Source organism: Medicago truncatula, chromosome 7 (assembly GCF_003473485.1).
Source record: "Medicago truncatula cultivar Jemalong A17 chromosome 7, MtrunA17r5.0-ANR, whole genome shotgun sequence".
NCBI classification, from domain to species: Eukaryota; Viridiplantae; Streptophyta; class Magnoliopsida; order Fabales; family Fabaceae; genus Medicago; species Medicago truncatula.
In genome coordinates, this window is record NC_053048.1 from 3,090,129 (window position 1) to 3,106,807 (window position 16,679).

General features: G+C 33.0%; 4 protein-coding genes and 1 pseudogene across 6 annotated transcripts; 2 read left to right on the forward strand and 3 right to left on the reverse strand.

Annotated features, from left to right (window-relative positions):
• The first annotated feature begins 322 nt into the window (after positions 1-322).
• LOC11422994 (probable calcium-binding protein CML46) lies at positions 323-1,241 on the forward strand. The gene has a single exon (XM_003621204.3). It carries the CDS (start codon positions 571-573, stop codon positions 1,177-1,179), a length of 609 nt encoding a protein of 202 aa, XP_003621252.1. The 5' UTR covers positions 323-570; the 3' UTR covers positions 1,180-1,241.
• A 1,164-nt stretch (positions 1,242-2,405) lies between these two features.
• On the reverse strand, positions 2,406-6,278 carry LOC11422995 (pentatricopeptide repeat-containing protein At5g39680). 2 transcript variants are annotated; one of them, XM_003621206.3, is made up of 3 exons: positions 3,882-6,278; positions 3,474-3,532; positions 2,406-2,818 (listed from the first exon to the last, which is right to left on the reverse strand). In XM_003621206.3, exon 1 carries the CDS (start codon positions 6,127-6,129, stop codon positions 4,027-4,029), a length of 2,103 nt encoding a protein of 700 aa, XP_003621254.1. In that variant the 5' UTR covers positions 6,130-6,278; the 3' UTR covers positions 2,406-2,818; positions 3,474-3,532; positions 3,882-4,026. The 2 variants fall into 2 exon arrangements, with proteins under 2 accessions (XP_003621254.1, XP_024626327.1); XM_024770559.2 differs by having other exon boundaries at positions 3,474-6,278.
• A 5-nt stretch (positions 6,279-6,283) lies between these two features.
• On the forward strand, positions 6,284-9,645 carry LOC11420323 (uncharacterized). 2 transcript variants are annotated; one of them, XM_003621207.4, is made up of 4 exons: positions 6,284-6,501; positions 8,401-8,639; positions 8,849-8,997; positions 9,177-9,645. In XM_003621207.4, exons 1-4 carry the CDS (start codon positions 6,317-6,319, stop codon positions 9,381-9,383), a joined length of 780 nt encoding a protein of 259 aa, XP_003621255.2. In that variant the 5' UTR covers positions 6,284-6,316; the 3' UTR covers positions 9,384-9,645. The 2 variants fall into 2 exon arrangements, with proteins under 2 accessions (XP_003621255.2, XP_024626328.1); XM_024770560.2 differs by having other exon boundaries at positions 6,365-6,501; positions 8,412-8,639.
• An 11-nt stretch (positions 9,646-9,656) lies between these two features.
• On the reverse strand, positions 9,657-10,403 carry LOC11420324 (60S ribosomal protein L34-like; annotated as a pseudogene).
• A 195-nt stretch (positions 10,404-10,598) lies between these two features.
• LOC11409145 (expansin-A10) lies at positions 10,599-13,069 on the reverse strand. The gene is made up of 4 exons (XM_003621209.4): positions 12,925-13,069; positions 12,697-12,831; positions 12,022-12,310; positions 10,599-11,478 (listed from the first exon to the last, which is right to left on the reverse strand). The coding sequence occupies exons 2-4, from the start codon at positions 12,824-12,826 to the stop codon at positions 11,169-11,171; spliced, it is 729 nt and encodes a 242-aa protein (XP_003621257.1). The 5' UTR covers positions 12,827-12,831; positions 12,925-13,069; the 3' UTR covers positions 10,599-11,168.
• Between the last annotated feature and the right edge of the window lie 3,610 nt (positions 13,070-16,679).

Sequence of the window (16,679 nt, forward strand, 5' to 3'; positions counted from 1 at the left end):
TGAGACCTAAGTGGTATAAGAGAGGTAGTAGAGTAAGTGGAAATATGACGTTGACCTCAAATTTCAGACACAACTTCTAGGAAACAACTGAAAAATATCTGTCCAATTTTCAAATACCACAAATCCTACCCAAAAAATCACAAATATAATAACATATTGAAGACAGAATCAAAGCATAAACAAACAAGAAAAAGCAGGCCAACATTACATGACCATGACCATAGAACAACTAAATAGACACCATTTATGTTGGAATTAAGAAAACAAGAAATTTCCTTTGATATTGTCAAGAAATAACCAACCATACCTTTATTAATATAACCATCATTTTCTTTGCACCGTCCCTAAAAAAATGAACTTGTCATGCACCTTCCTATACAATTCAAAATTCTCCTATTTTTTGTATTATATAACAAGCCCTTCATTCATCTACACTTTCAAATCACAATAACATATTTTCCATCTTCTTAGACTAAAATAACACCTTAACAAAATTTGAACCTTGCATAAAGGGTCATAGAATTCTACATATTCAACTATTTTTTTTGAGTTTTGAGTATATCTGCAAACATGGTTTTTCGCCAACTTGTTTATCTTATTGCAGAGGAAAACACATTACAGAATGATGAAAGCAACTCAACTTTGTTTGGTTTGATAGATTTTTTCATGTATTCAATGTTCTTCATTAGAATACATAAGTTCTTCTCGAGTTTCTGGTTTTTCCTTTTCTGCCAACTTCGTTCCGGTGACTTAGAAGTAAAGGGAAAAAAGCAGTTATCAGAAACTGAATTGAACGTTAGTAGAGACTCGAATGTAAGCGGAGAAAGTGGAGAGATTAAGAGGAATGAAGTTGAAACGGTGATGGCGAATATGGGACTTTTTTGCAGCTCAGAAAGTGATGAACTTGAAGAAAAATATAGTTCGAAGGAGTTTTCTGAATTGTTTGATGAGAATGAGCCAAGTTTGGAGGAAGTGAAGATGGCTTTTGATGTTTTTGATGAGAACAAAGATGGTTTTATTGATGCAATGGAGTTGAAAAGAGTTATGTGTATTTTGGGATTTAAGGAAGGTTCGGAAGTTGAGAATTGTCAGAAGATGATTAAGAATTTTGATGCAAATCAAGATGGAAGAATTGATTTCATTGAATTTGTAAAAATTATGGAAAATAGATTGTGTTGATTAGTTTTTTTCCTTTGTTTAAAGGATTTATATAATGTGAGTTATTTTGACATTTTCTTTTATTTCTTTCAGCTCTTTTCTTCTAGCACATGACCCCAATAAACTGTTTTTTTGAAAATGACCCTAATAAACTTCATAATCAAAACAAAGAAGAGTAAGGTAATGTTTTCATGAGTTGCCCTCCATAATCAAATATAGAATTGCTCGGCGAAGAGCCTACTTGTCATTCGCTAGTGGTTCTTAGCCTTTCGTTTGTCTATTTTTTGCGTGTGTACCTAGATAAGTCCTCGTCGCATTTGTGTCATCGTTATACTTAACGAAGGAGTCACAATAATTGCATTTAGCATTTTTCTCATAAACATGAATGAGAGTGGAAGTGGCTCCACAAAGAAAACTGATCTGTACGCCTATTTGCATTGGAGGTGGAATCTACCTTAAAATGAATTCTACCTTCATTATTGATTATTAACAGCACCAACATATTTTGAATATGCCAAATTTATGCTTCCAAAAAGTTATATTGTTCTAAATTAAGCAATGAAAAATGAGTAAATTTTGTAGAAACGAAGATATAATGCGTTCGTACTGAAGAACTATGAGACATCCAAGTATGATGCTAATTGATTGTATCAAACAAATTTCTATCAAACCCTAGTCAGGTTCAGATCAAGCATGCTATAACAGGTACAAATCAACACAACAGTTACCAGTTCAAATGATAAACTCGTGATAAATGTGTTACATTATGAAACAAAAAGAGACGGAATGAACAACAAAATCAAATCCATCTGAATTTTATTAAACTTTTGGTGCATATTAAAAGCAAAACACAAATAATAGAAATATGAGACATGACACTCTTGCTATGCATCATTTTATTTTATTTTTGATATTCAAACAACTTCATTAAATAACAGAAGCATTACAAGAACATCATCCAATGGAAGGGGATATCCCAACCAAGACTTGCTCTCTACTTGCATAGCATAACCTACAAGTCTATGGGCTAAAACATTCAAATTTCTGCTAATAAAGTTAACAGATACCTTACTAAAAGCATTCATAAAAGCTTTACAATCTGCAACAATGTGTTCAATACTAGCAATGGAGTTAGTGCCCTAATGCATTCCACTACAACCAACGCATTTGACTGCACAATAATTTCTTTAATTCTTTGATCCTTCGCAAGATGCATACCCATATAATAATTTTGTTTAGAAGTCTAGTTCACCAACATATGCTCCATATAAAACAGGGGAACATAAGGCTAAAAAGAACAACACACCACATCTTTCTTAAAGAGAGCACGAATCATTGTTTCATAAGTTACAGAATTAGGGTTTGCAACCTTTGTCTTCATTTTTGACAGCAAAGCCAATGATCATAACATTATATGTCACAATGTTTACATTGTAGCCTTTAATCTAAAGATCCTTAAAAATCTTTTGTGCATCCTTATGTCTTCCATCTCTGCAAAGTCCATCAACAAGTACACTGTACATGTACACATTTGCCTGTATACCGTGATCTTTAATTTTCTTTAGCAATGCAGTTGGCTTACCAATTTGATGGCTTTTGCAGAAAGCATTTATGAAAGAATTGTAAGTGATTACATCGGCTTGTATCCTCTATCATACATCTGTCAACAAGCTTCCATGCATAAGTTAGTATCCTAGATTTACACAAACCATTAACAAAAGAGTTGTAATTTACTGTGTCAGGAATCATACTTTTGAAATGCATTTCCTCAAAGAGATAAACAACTTCATCCAACATTTTAATCATACATAATCTGCTAATCATGATAGTATAGCTACGAATATTAGAATGAACTGAACATTTTCAATGTCATAAGTTTTTTTTTGGAAGGGATTTTCATTTTCATAAATTATGAAGTCTTTATGTGATAAAGAAATAAGTTGATGAAAAAAGACCGATAAAGCCAAACACAAAGTTTTGTTTTGTTCGAATTCGAACTAGAATAATCATTGATCAGACTTTACTGATCCCATTCTAATACATTTTAGCTTGAAATATCAGTCATACATTTACCGAACATATTTCAAAACTGCAGTTGGTACAATTGCGCTCCCGAGTCATGGACATAAATCCCTTTCTGATTGTTTTTGAAATATCAATACATGCTTTATTACACCATTCCAAAGGACAAAAGCTAACTACCAATAGAATTCATGCATAAGATCTCCCAAATATCATGAAGAATTATGTTATATGTACAAAATAAAAGAAAAAACAATTTGTTTCAAGAAATGAAGAGGAACATGAGTTCTGACCTGTCAACCATTTCAGAGAAGATTTCCTTTTCAGTCCAACGTTAAAAGATACAAGCATTCTGTTAGGAACCCAGAGAATTGAATTCAAATGAAGAACTATGTTGTTGAAAGAATAAAAAATAGAGAGAATAGGAAAGAAAACTCCCCTCCAAGGATTTTCTACTTCTACTATAACAGAGTCACTACTCTATTCACAAAAGTTAACAATCCTCAATGATAATCTCTATCCTTGCATTCTCCTATTTATACCAATATTCCTCTAACTAACTGACTAACTTACCTCTCTAATCACTCTTAACTACTTTAATTCCCCTTTATTCTATATCCTAACATGTTATATATGTAATTTAGTTTTAGGTCAAATGAAAATGGAATTGATTTGAATAATCTCAGATCACAAGCAAGAACCTTAAAATTTAAACTGGTGTAATCCATGCTGAATGTACATTCTCAGACTATGCTTGATATTCTTAAGCTGCAGTTCATGCTAATAGGTGTAGAGCCTGTGATATTCACTTCAAACAATCATGATCATATTAAACTTGTGAAAATGCTACCAGTGGTCGGTACAAGTACAGGTCCCATCACGAAAATGATGAAATCGACTAGCATCTCTAACAATTATCAACCTGTTTGTGACCTTTGATATTAGTTTTACAGCTGTGTGACAATCTTCACATATCCGAAGGTTTTTAATTACGCGGATGGGTGCCGGAGAAGGTATTTTCATGAGGCCATATGCTATGGCCAGCTTCTCGCTGTGGTAATTAAGATAGCTTTCCTTCTGTTCATCTTCCACATCATGCAGCACGGCTTCAATATTCGGCACATACCCCAGTTGCTTAATCATTTCCAGCAATAGCTGAACCTTGTTGTAAATTTGAATACACTCTGGATGATTGCTTCCATCTGAAGAAAAGACGTGGACGGCATTTCTTATCTCAATCCAACTCACTCCAGGTTCCTTCTTAACGTTTCTTTCCCTCATCATTTTCCTAATCATTGTAACACTGTCCCAGCTACGTGCCTTTGCATACATATTTGATAGCAATGTATATGTCCCCATGTCACGAGGATCCATCTGTAAAATAGTTTCTGCAATTTTTGTCCCCAAGTTATAATTTCGATGAATATTGCAGGCGTTAAGCAATACTCGCCACGCAACAACATCCCATTTCACTTGTGTTGTCCTCATGAAGTTCTCAGCCTCTTCAAGCATACCAGCTCTGCACAAAACCGCAACCACACAGGTGTAGTGCTCCAATCCTGGCTCAACCTTAAAATGTTTCATTAGCTGATTCAAATAGTAAAACCCTTCGTTTACAAGAGCCAAATGAGCACAAGCAGATAGAACGCCGACAAAGGTTACATGGTTTGGACATTCTCCAGCAGACAGCATGTCTTGAAAGAGTAGTAAAGCTTGTTTACCAAGTCCATGTTGGGAATACCCACATATCATAGCATTCCAAGTGATAATATCCCGATTTCTCATATCAAAGAACACATCATATGAAGAATCAATGCAGCCACACTTGGAATACATATTTATCAAAGCATTCCCGACAATAACACGATTCTTAATACCTAACTTCTCAACTCGAGCATGCAATAGATCGCCATGTCTGAGTGCCGCCATACCTGCAAAAGCATTAAGCAAAACCGCAAAAGTGAACTCGTTGGACATAGTACCTTCTCGATCCATACACGAAAGCAGATTCAAAGTCTCCTCAAATTCTCCATTCTGCAAGTAAGCAGTCATGAGAGATGTCCATACCACCACATTCCGATTTTGCAAACCGTCAAAAACTTTCCTCGCACTCAAAACATCGCCACACTTCCCAAACATATCTACCAACATACTACCAACAAATACATCAAACGTCAAACCGCCTTTCAACAACTGCGCATGAACTTGCAAACCCAATCCCAAATCTCTAATCTGACCACAAAGTCCCATAACACTAACATACGTAACACTGTCCCAAACAACCCCTTCATCCACCATCCTCCCCAAAACTTCCACGGCCTCTCCCAAACGCCCGGATTCCACAAGCGCATTCAACACAGAGTTATAACAAAAAGCATCATTATCATTATCAATATTACCATGCTCACTTTCTAAAACTTGCAATGCTAAATCAACATGAAAACACTTCGAATACATATGAACAAGAGAACTTTTCACAAAATGATGAAAAACCAATCCAAATTTAAACAAAAACCCATGACACTGCATTCCTTCAAAAACTCTCCCACTATGAGCACAAGCAGAAAGAACAGTAGTAAACACATACTCATTCGGTTGATACAACGACGAAACCATATTCTTAAACAATTTAACAACTTCCAAATGTTCACCACTATGCAAATAACCACCCATTAAAACATTATAAGAAACAACGCTTCTAAGAGACATTTCATCGAACAGGTAACGCGCGAGACGGAGTTTTGAACATTTGACATAGAGATTGATGAGGGAGTTAAGTTGAATAATGTTGAATTCACGGTATGAATGATGGGTTGAAGATTGGTTGCGAATGAGTAACTGGGTATGTATGGATTTGCCAAAGTTGAGATTTTTAGTATTTGCAGAGAGTTTTAAGAGGTGTAAAAGTTCTTCAAGTGATGGGAGATATCTTGAATAGAAAGCTACCATAGTGTTAGTTTTAGGTAATTTCTGGTGAAAACAATTGAACTAGGTTATATTTGAAGGAGGGAAGGTAACTTTGAGGGAGGTGTAGAAAGCAAATTACATAAAAATCTTACTTTTTTTTTCCTCTTTTTTTCTTTCAGAATTTTCCATCGCCATTTACTTTGAAGAAGAAAAGAGGCAGTGTATAATAATGAGTGTGTTGGGGAAAGCAAGAGAAGGAGGAATTATTCCATTGATGAAAGTATTGAGGTTAAAAGGAATGTCTATTTTGGATCAATTGCATTTAGAAGAACGATTGCTTCGAACAAGTTCTGATAATTGGTGTCTTATTAATGGTGGTACCACTTCTCCTTCCATTGTTATGGGTTTGTCTGGGTATGTACTTCTTTTTCTACTGATATACACACTTATAACTTGTAAGAATGTTTATAAGTTGTTTTCAGCTTATGAGAATAGTGTATAGCTTACATATAAGCACTTATATGATACGTACATATGCTATAAGGGCTTAACTAAGTTGTTTATCCATTCATGTTTGTAAGTCTTTTGAAATGTTGTTTGTTCATATGCTTTAGAATCACAATGTAGTTTTGCTTTTAGGCTTTGTTTGGATTAACAACTTAATTAAGCACTTGTGGTATAAAAATTTATTATATAAGTGCTTACAAAGAAATAGCTTTAAAATCATAATGTGGTATTTTACTAATATCCTCTTACCACTTGTTTCTCTTTCAATTCATTTGGCATGATTCCATGAAATAGTCCTCTTATAGTTTTGGAAACTAGTTTTAAATGGAGTCTAAGAATCTGGTGTGTACATGTGAAAACTAAAAATAATGAATTGTTTACTTCTGTCCTATTGTCTAATATTTTTTCCTGATTTTCTACCATATTGTTGTTTATTAAACTTAAAAATGGGTGCATAAATCATTAATCAGAACTGAGTTCATGAAATCGTGTTTCATTTTTTATGAATGCCCAAGTGTCTGACTTGCTTAGAAGTTAGAGCCTATAAAACACTACCACACACCCCGGACACAACACCGACATTGGTGTCTTATAATTTGAAAAATGAAAGTGATTGAGTGTAACAACGTGTGTAAGTGTCGTACGGGTGTTATATATTGACACATGTTGGGCACTCATACACACACGCCTTCAACTTGAAGTGTCTATGCTACATTGTAACGGGATTGTCTTGGTACTTCTTTATACCTTTTGGATTGTTGTTGTTCTTCTTTAGAATCACAATCCAGTTTTGTTTTTATTAATATCCACTTTCCACTTGTTGCTCTTCAAATTTGTATGGCCTTATTCCATGAAATCTATGAAGTACTGACATAGACACCAAACACAACACTAACATGTCGGCACAAGTAATAATTTGAAAAATAGAATAGTTGAACGCAACCACATGCGTCGGTGTCAGACAGTGACACATGTCAGACACCAGACAAAACTTCAATCTGGAATGTCGATGCTACATAGCATGAAATAGTTCTCTTAATTATACTTTGGAAACAAGTCTTACATTGAATCTAACAATCTGGTGCCCGTGTGAACACTGAAATCAATGAGGTGTTTACTTCTGTCCTATGGTATAATCTTTTTCCTATTTTTCGTACCATATTGATGTTTATTGAACTTAAAAACAGGTGCTTAAATCACAAATGAGAACTGAGTTCTTGGATGTTTTATTTCGCGGAATGCCGCCCAAGTGTTTGACTTTGCATAGTACCTATAAAACACTTTCACAGACACCCTACATAGCACCTTTTGAAAATGGACGTGATTGAATGTAAGCACATGAGTAGGTGTCATACGAGTGTCGGACCCACTTTTTAACTTGAAGTGTTTGGGCTACATAGCTTAGAACACATTTGTGAGTGTTTTTTTTTTAACTCTTTAGGAACATTTTTAATTTTTTTATATTAATAAGTTCTGTTCTTTGAACTTTAAGTCTTAATTTTCTGGGCCATTTTCCTTAAATCACTTTTGGGTGGAAGGTAAGTCAATGGAGAATGTGAATGTATGATATCATGTTTTCATATGTAAAAATAAGTTCAATATCATGCATTCTTACCTCTTCATGTAAATGGTCTTCAAAAATCTTCTGAGAATGCTGCATTCCCTAATAATTTTATCTAGCAAATGAATGTTATTAAATTCTAGAGACCACTTGTTGATTTGCTTTATTTGTGTGTTGCCTCCTTTATTCCCACCCTCTAAACATGCGAAGCAGAAATTAATGTCAATGTGGAATATTTTACATAGGAAACTTTCAGAACTTGTTGAAACAAAGTCTGTGTTGCGAGATCATATACCTATCATCAGAAGGTTTACTGGGGGAGGAACTGTTATTGTTGACAACGGCACTATATTTGTTACACTGATATGCAATAAAGACGCTGTTCCAAATGTTCAACCCTTTCCCCGTCCCATTATGTCGTGGAGTGGTCAATTGTACAGTAAAGTTTTTGAAGGGCTTGCCGATTTCCATCTCCGTGAAAATGGTATATTGATTGAGTCTCGTATCAAGATCTTTTTTACTATGTTTCTGGGACCATTCATTTTTTGTGTTAAATGAGCACAAAATTTGTAGTGCAGAGTTGTGTTTAATTCAATGGTTCATTTAAAGTCTGTTTTAAAAACTCAATCTGCTTCATGAATTTTATAATGAATTTCTGATCCAATTCTTCGTCTTTTTTTTCTGTGTTCTAAGATTATGCGTTTGGTGATCGAAAGTTTGGTGGAAACGCTCAATCTATAACCAAGAACCGGTGGGTACACCACACGTCTTTTCTATGGGATTATGAAGCCAAGAACATGTCTTATCTCAAGTTACCAACAAAGGCTCCTAAGTATCGATTAGTAAGTTTATATTTCAATATCTCTTTTCTCTACATAGGAGTTATTAAATCGCTAATATACTTTATACAATTTAGAAGTGGGTTATTATATTATCTTCACATATCAAACTCAAATAGTTTAAAGATTACTTGTTTCATTTGTTTATCGATCAATGCTTACATTTGATTGCTATGGTGCAGACAAGAGATCACATGGATTTTATATGTCGAATGAAGGAGTATATGCCAAGATCAGAATTTATAGAGAGAACTATAAAGGCGGTCGGAGACGAGTTTTCTGTGAGTCCCGTTAGCTTGGAGTCTTTAAACAGTGATTCTGTTTCTGAATATGTTCATACTACGAAGCTACTAACAGAGCAGGAAATTCGGGAAGCTTCTATTGTTTAATCTTGAAAATATAGTTACAAAAGGACCGACAATAAATTACGAGTAGCATGCGAGATAAAATTCGTTGATGAGGGAAGGATGCTGCTGCTGAGGATCTTGATTTCCCAAGTTGAGTGCTGATGAAATTTTAACGCTATGTATTGAAATTGTTGTCTAATCAATTTTTTCTGACCAAATTTTGTTGCTTTTTTTCTTTTGGTAAAATATTTCAAATGTTTTTGGCAATAGATATTGTCCTTATTTCATTCTGAGTTTTCAACTACTATATTGTTCTTATTTAGATAACAATTTTTCTGTATAATTTATTTGGTGTAATATCATCATAATCTGTTGCTCTTCAACCAAGAAAGCCCTAATGATCATTTCCCTAACAGCACCTCCAGACAAAATTCCACCATACGCACAGTTCACTGTGCTGCGGTTTCTAGGTAACCTTGATCTCTTGTACTATGCGTGTCTCAAGTTTGGAATTCCTTGAATTCAGTTGCCAGTAACAGGGCACATAGGTTCACTAGCTCTCTTCTTAGTAGTATGATAAACAAGCCTACCACCAGGGGTTTTGACAACCCTGTGTTGGTTGAATTTGGTTGTGTAGGTGTGACGATTGCAATAGGTGAAACGATGCACCATCTTCGATCAAGATTTTGTTGCCTCTGCCTCGCCGCTTAACTTGCTAGGGTTTTCAAGTCCTTACCTATTTGGCTGAGGAATCAATCCCTAAATAGTACGTATCAAAATTATTTATCGAGGAATGTCAACTCCTTAAATGAATTTCAACTATCTCAGACGGATTAGCCTACACAGTTGAGCTCAAAAATTTACCAAAAAAATATTGGACCCTGCATTAAGCCCTAGTCAATTGAGCCACTTGAAGTCCAAGCATTACTGTTTTTTCTCTGTGATAACAACTTTAGCTATACACTTTTTAAAAGCATTTCTATTAGAGAAAAGATGCATGAAAAATATCTAATCTCATTTTTCACTTGGTTAATTAAAAGAACTCGGTTGAGTGGAAGTAACTTGTATTATAAGGAAAAGAATTTAGAGAACAAGAGGTACAATTAGACATAGGTATAAGGATACCCTAATAAAATTCCAAATAAAATTGAATAATGTTAGGTTCAAGAGAAAACAAATAAAATGAATCACTAAGAGTGTGTCCCCTACACTTTTAGGTTTGCAAGTGAAGTTAGGCACCTCTTTTTTATCACACAATTAAAGCATGACCTTTTACATTCATTAACCAATAATTAAAGTACAAGGTTACATTCAACAATCTCTTTAACATTAATCTTTCTCAACATGGCAAGTTTCTCATTTGCTGAGGCATAGCATAAATAAAGCCAGCACATCATCTACAAATGCTTGCCATATAATAAAATCAAAATCAAAATATATATAATAAAAAGGGCTAAACCATTTGCCTCAAAAAAAAAAGGGCTAAACCATCTTCTAAGTAGCCCAACACTAATAAATCCATTTACACTACTCAATTTAAACTTAGTGCTTTTAATTTTTTAAATGAAAACTTGAGAATCAAGATACTATTATTAGCTATTACTAAACATTGTTGAAAAATATTTAATTAAAAGCAACATTTTAAAAACCGAATCGGAAACAAACCAGCAAAACTTCCAAGTCGTGGTTCAACAACTTTAAACCGTTCGAAACAGGACGAAACCATAGTTTAACGATTAAAATAATCAAATCTTCGACAATGTTAGTTTGCGGTTCAACCGGTTAAACCGTTCGATTCGGTTTTAAAAACATTGATTAAAATGTTGCTTAATAGTTGAACTGCCTTCCAGTGTAGGTCTGACCAAAGGACCAACCAGCAGGAGCAGCATTGAATGAAACCACACTGTGACCATTACTTGTGGTGACAACAAAGGAAAGACTTTGTCCATTAAGGTAAGAGTTACTTTGCCAATTTTGCCCCCAATTCCTTGACATGGCTTGCCATCTAGATCTTGAACCTTTGATGGCCACAGAATGTACATCACCAGCACCTCCAACATTAGTGACAAGGACTAAATTGAAGTAAGAATGACCATTGATGGTGAATCTAATTCCTCCTCTTCTCTTGCATCTCACCCTTCAAAATCCAAGAACAAAAAGAAAATTATCAACTTTAAGACTACAATGTGTGTTTAGTTTTTAGGCTAAAAAATATTCGAATTTATTGTGTATGTTGGTCAAAATTGATTTTGCCTTCAAATTTCGTTTTTTACTATAAGTGCTATATAGTAAGTAACTTTTACGTTAGGTTGAAAAATTTACACGAAACTTTTGTTTTTTTTTTTTTGAGAGAATACAAAACTGATTTCTGAACAAAAGACGTCCAAACGTCAATTATTTCAAGTCAAACTAAATTTTAATTGAATTAAGTTTGCATAATTTGGTGACAGGAAGCCAAAATTGACTTTATCTTCAAATCTCATGAAAAGTAACTTTTTAGTTAGCTAGGTTGAAAATTTTACACTTAAATTTTACCAGAAACTTGTTTTCGGTAAAAGATATCCAAACATCAATCATTTTACGTCAAACTAAAGTTTAACCAATTTTATTTAACAAAATCTTGTTTTCCAAATACAAAAATAATAGAGCAGAGAAAGAAAAAATGAAAATGTGAAGTTACCTTCTGTAAGCTACAGGTACAATCCCTGCTCTATATTGAGCAATGTGTTGAAAAATAGGTTGAGAAAGATCAAAATGGTGATTGGGAGGGTCACACCAACCACCAGGTGGACAGAAATTGGTGGCAGTAACTATAATGGATCCAGGATTACACCATTGTGGATCATTCACACATTTAATTTCATAACATGCACCACAACTCAATCCATTGTTGAATAGTGCAGTGCTCAATGCTGCTGTATTTGTTCCATAACCTTGGCTATAAAGGTTTCCATATCCACAAGCCCCACCTATAAAAAAAATGTTATTAAGCTTGTGAAAAACCTTAGAACAAAATTATGACTAACATAAAGTTTAGTTACATTTATGTATGCATTTCAACAATATTTTTGAGGTGTTAACGTAGTTGAGATGAGATTTGGATTTTTTGGGGTCATAAATTTCATGAGGTCATACGGCCAGCACATCAGTAGTCGTTGGATCGAAATAAGACAGTGAAGATTTCAAGCTTGGTATTTTTAAAATTTTAAATAAAATCAAACATTGTTTGCTTTCTGAACAGTCTGATCTCGATCCAACAATGACCAATGTGTTGTCTGCATGAACTTGTGACCGAGGTTATTCCAAGTTCGTTAAGATGTTTGTTAACATAGTTGAGATGTCAATGTGTACGTACCCATTGTCCCAGAAGCATCACTTCCACCATAGAAAGTAGCATGAGCATTAATCCAACTAGCATGACCACCACGGCCATTTACATGAGAAACCATGTAGAAAATAGCAAGAAGAAGACCAAGAAGAGACATTTTTCCTACATAAATGAAGCATAGAGAAGTTAATACAAGTGAAAGAAGAAAGAAAGGAAAGAGTAAAAGAGAAGAAAGTTAGTTAGAAGAAGATGAACCTTGAAAAGAGTTGTTTGTGGAAATGGAAAGGGAATTGGAAAGGAATAAATAGAGATCAGTTATGATCTAGTCTGACATACAAACTGACACACTTGAGCTGTTGGGACCATTCCAATGCTGAAAAATGTTTGGACTCTTGGAGTAAGTTTTGTTAAAAGATCCTTTCAAGTTAAAAAGTTTTTACTGCGAAATCTTCTCAACCATTCATTTATTTCTCCATCATTCGTCAAAGTCTTTATGAAAATATTTAAGAGTTTGAGTTTTCACTAGACATCCTTCGGTGAAAATCCCATCGAAGAGGATTTGTTCTCGTAATTTTTAGATTTGGATTACTTGCGGTTGCGAGTAAAATAATATTTACACGGTCACGCAATCTGGGTTGTTAAATCTTAATTAGACGATTTAAATACTACTAATTTTACAATATAGATCCAAAACACGCGGTTAAAATATAGGTCATGTAGACATCTTAGTCGTCCAATCTTAATCATACGATTTATACATGTGACTACACTTAATCGATAGCCAATTTCTTTTAATGAAATTGAAATCATTGTGATACAATTCAAAGACAACACAAAGACAAAAGGTAGTATAGTAGAAACCATTGAATACATAACTAAGATTGCATAAAGAATTATCTCTAATTTAATATTCTCTTGGATTAAAATATGTACTTAAGTAAATGCATGGTAGAATATTGTTGATAAAAAATGTCAACCTCATGGTATTGATTTAAATACAACTATTTATTGAATAACAACAAAGGTAACGTTCTTGTGAGTGGCATTTATACATTGGATGCGTTAAAAGCCATTTGTCAAGTATAAATTGCAATGTGACAAAGTCATTTAAATAGTATCTTTCACTTTGTTTAACCTACTATCCTTAGTGTACCTATCCTTATTCTGAAATATATATCTATCCTTCAATTTCAACATTTTATTTATATTCAATAATTTTTTTTATGAGAGATTCAATAATTTCATAAATTCAGTACTAGTAGTAGGGCCATATTCCTCCGTACTAGTACTGTTTGTATCTATTTCTAGATCCCTTCATAGAGAGCAAGTTGGTTATTGATGGTTCATATCATATGGTACAATCAATTTCATAAACAATAAATTATTTATTTTAGTAAATTGCATGATGGATGTAATTAGATGATTGGACTCAAATGGTTTAACTTACAATTTGTTTGAGAGAAGTAAGGTTTGAACCATAACTGAAACAATGTTGAAACCTTAGTCAGATGTTACTTATTTTATGGTTGGACTTTGGATTATTAAAATCGTTTCTATTAAAAGTCAATGTTGAAACCATAACTATCTACGATTTAGAATCGTGTAGCCAACAAAAACACAATAGACTATTTTGGTCGTGGATAAAAGTTATCTGTAAGGCTTTTTCCCATCACTTCGTGGATAATCTATCACTAATTCAGTTTACCCACGACTTGAATAAGTTACAAACGGTTTCTATTATGGGGGTAATGACAAAATTTCTTGTAGTAGCATTTAGAAATAGAATCAATTTATTTTTAATCTTGTCATATATATGTGTGCGCGCTTGTGCACGTGTGTCTTGAATTATGCCCAACCAGGTAACTAAAGTACTCATTGTTTTAGGTTCACCGACGAAAATTTTATTTGATATTGGCATTTTTTTTTTGTAAAACTTTTATATTAATCGAACATTTAACGATGTGTTTTTTTTTTTATTGTAAGATCTTGATTGCAATAATTTAATAAATGATTTACATCACGAAAAGTTTATACATAAACTTCAAATAAAAATGTCAAATAAAATATATGTTATTTGCTTTAAAAAAAGTTCACCCCTATTTTTGTTTAGGCTTAAAATTTGTTGCATGTTTGTATTCACATCTATTAAAGTATATGCTTAAGTATAAGACACCTATCTAGTCTTTAATAGAAGTGCACACATATTACCTCATTCATGTAATCACAGGTATTTAAACTAACTTTCGATGTGGATTCAGTGGACCACCTTATAATCAATCAATAGTTAGACAGTTAATAATTTCAAAAGCCACTCAAATTTCTAACAGTTGTCGATAACGATCCTCAAAAGTAGAATGTGATTTTTTTTTAAGTATTTTAGTAGCTAGAAATTCTCCTCTTCGGAAGAATAAGTGGGGTATCTAGAGTTCGAACTTCAACCCATGAACATATTATGCATTGTCCTTACTAACTGAGTTCAGCTCACGTGGATGGTTAAATGCACTCTTCAACCTTAGTTCAATGCAATTTTAGTGGCAATTAAGAGTAGCAAGTAATAATGGTTAAAAATTGAAAGGCTAGTGTGTTTGTTAAGTATAACTCAAGATAGATTATCCTAATTTCCCTTTTTATAGGTTAAATCTCTTTTTATCAATGTAAATATGCTAATTTTTTGTTTTAGTTCCTAAAATTCCTTGACTTTTAATCCATAATTTTTTGTTCACGCTTTTGATCTATGCTCTTAAGTCAGGTAATGTGTATTTTTTGAAGAAAAAAAATTAATGAGTTTTTACATGAATATGTTTAGAATAAATAAACATGAATTAAGTATGAATTTTTAAACGTCAAAAACATACAAATTCATATTTAACTTATGTTTTATTAAAAACTTCTAAAAAATTTAAGAGAGATTCTATAATACCATGATTGCACAAAAATATTCAAAATTTCGAATTATACGCATAAATTAACTCAAAAGTAGAGACCAAAAGCAAAAAGTTATAGAAAATTTTTGTATGATTAAAAGTTAAAAGATATTTTTAGGGGGACTAAAATGAAACATTTGAACATTTATAGGACAAATATATATTTAATGCTTAAATATATTGAATGAGTTTAATTTTCATGCGGTGTTAGTGTAAAAAGTTTTACTACAACAGATCACAACCAAAGATATTTATAGAAAAAAAATACATATTTAACCCTTAAATATATTGAATGAGTTTAATTCTCATGCGGTGTTAGCGTAAAAAGTTTTACTACACCACATCTCAGCCAAAGATATATATGCAACTTTAGAAGTGATTATGATAAGAATTTAATTAGTATACATTGTCAATGTATAGTTTTTTTGTGTAAATCGGATATCCTCTATGTCCAACTTGCAAGGATTAATTCATCGAATTTTGTAGGACCTAAATGAGCGACAAACTCTCTCCAAGAGTTTTAACATTGTTGCATGTCTAAGGATGGATTCAAACCCAGAACCTTGGTTAAGTTAGAAGAAACACTTTTAAACATGAACCCTAGTATAAAAATGAAGACAAGATTTTGGAAGTAAATTATCATATAGAGAAAATTTATTTCTCTTTCACATGTCTTCTATCTGGGTATACTTTTTTTACATTTATATTTAATGATTTATTGTCACATTAATTAGTGAATATAAAAACATATAAGTTGTCATATTTATTCATAAAGATGTCAACACATTATTAAATATATGTGTAAAATAATTTTACATTTCGATATATACTAATTAATTCTAAATTAAATCTATATTGAATTATCAAGTAGAAAAATGATATTCTGCAAAGACATACTATATGTTTGGCTGGCATGCATGCAAGGGTACTTAACCATTAAATACAAACATGTGAAACCTATTCATATCTGCAGACACAAGTACCTACTTTTAATTTAAGCTCACAACACATCACAGAAAAACTAAGCCAACAAACAAATAAAAGGTGTTGTAACTATAGGGAGCTAAGTCATGCTCATGTCATGTA

What these genes read in the sequence shown, in the direction of transcription:
- LOC11420323 (XM_003621207.4), top strand. Translation starts at nt 6,317, where the DNA reads ATGAGTGTGTTGGGGAAAGCAAGAGAAGGAGGAATTATTCCATTGATG. An exon ending in ATTGTTATGGGTTTGTCTGG is followed by an intron (nt 6,502 to 8,400) that starts GTATGTACTTCT and finishes TATTTTACATAG; the next exon opens with GAAACTTTCAGAACTTGTTG. An exon ending in TTTCCATCTCCGTGAAAATG is followed by an intron (nt 8,640 to 8,848) that starts GTATATTGATTG and finishes CTGTGTTCTAAG; the next exon opens with ATTATGCGTTTGGTGATCGA.
- LOC11409145 (XM_003621209.4), bottom strand. Translation starts at nt 12,826, where the DNA reads ATGTCTCTTCTTGGTCTTCTTCTTGCTATTTTCTACATGGTTTCTCAT. An exon ending in TGATGCTTCTGGGACAATGG is followed by an intron (nt 12,311 to 12,696) that starts GTACGTACACAT and finishes TTTTTTTTATAG; the next exon opens with GTGGGGCTTGTGGATATGGA. An exon ending in GTACCTGTAGCTTACAGAAG is followed by an intron (nt 11,479 to 12,021) that starts GTAACTTCACAT and finishes TGGATTTTGAAG; the next exon opens with GGTGAGATGCAAGAGAAGAG.
- LOC11422994 (XM_003621204.3), top strand. Translation starts at nt 571, where the DNA reads ATGGTTTTTCGCCAACTTGTTTATCTTATTGCAGAGGAAAACACATTA.
- LOC11422995 (XM_003621206.3), bottom strand. Translation starts at nt 6,129, where the DNA reads ATGGTAGCTTTCTATTCAAGATATCTCCCATCACTTGAAGAACTTTTA.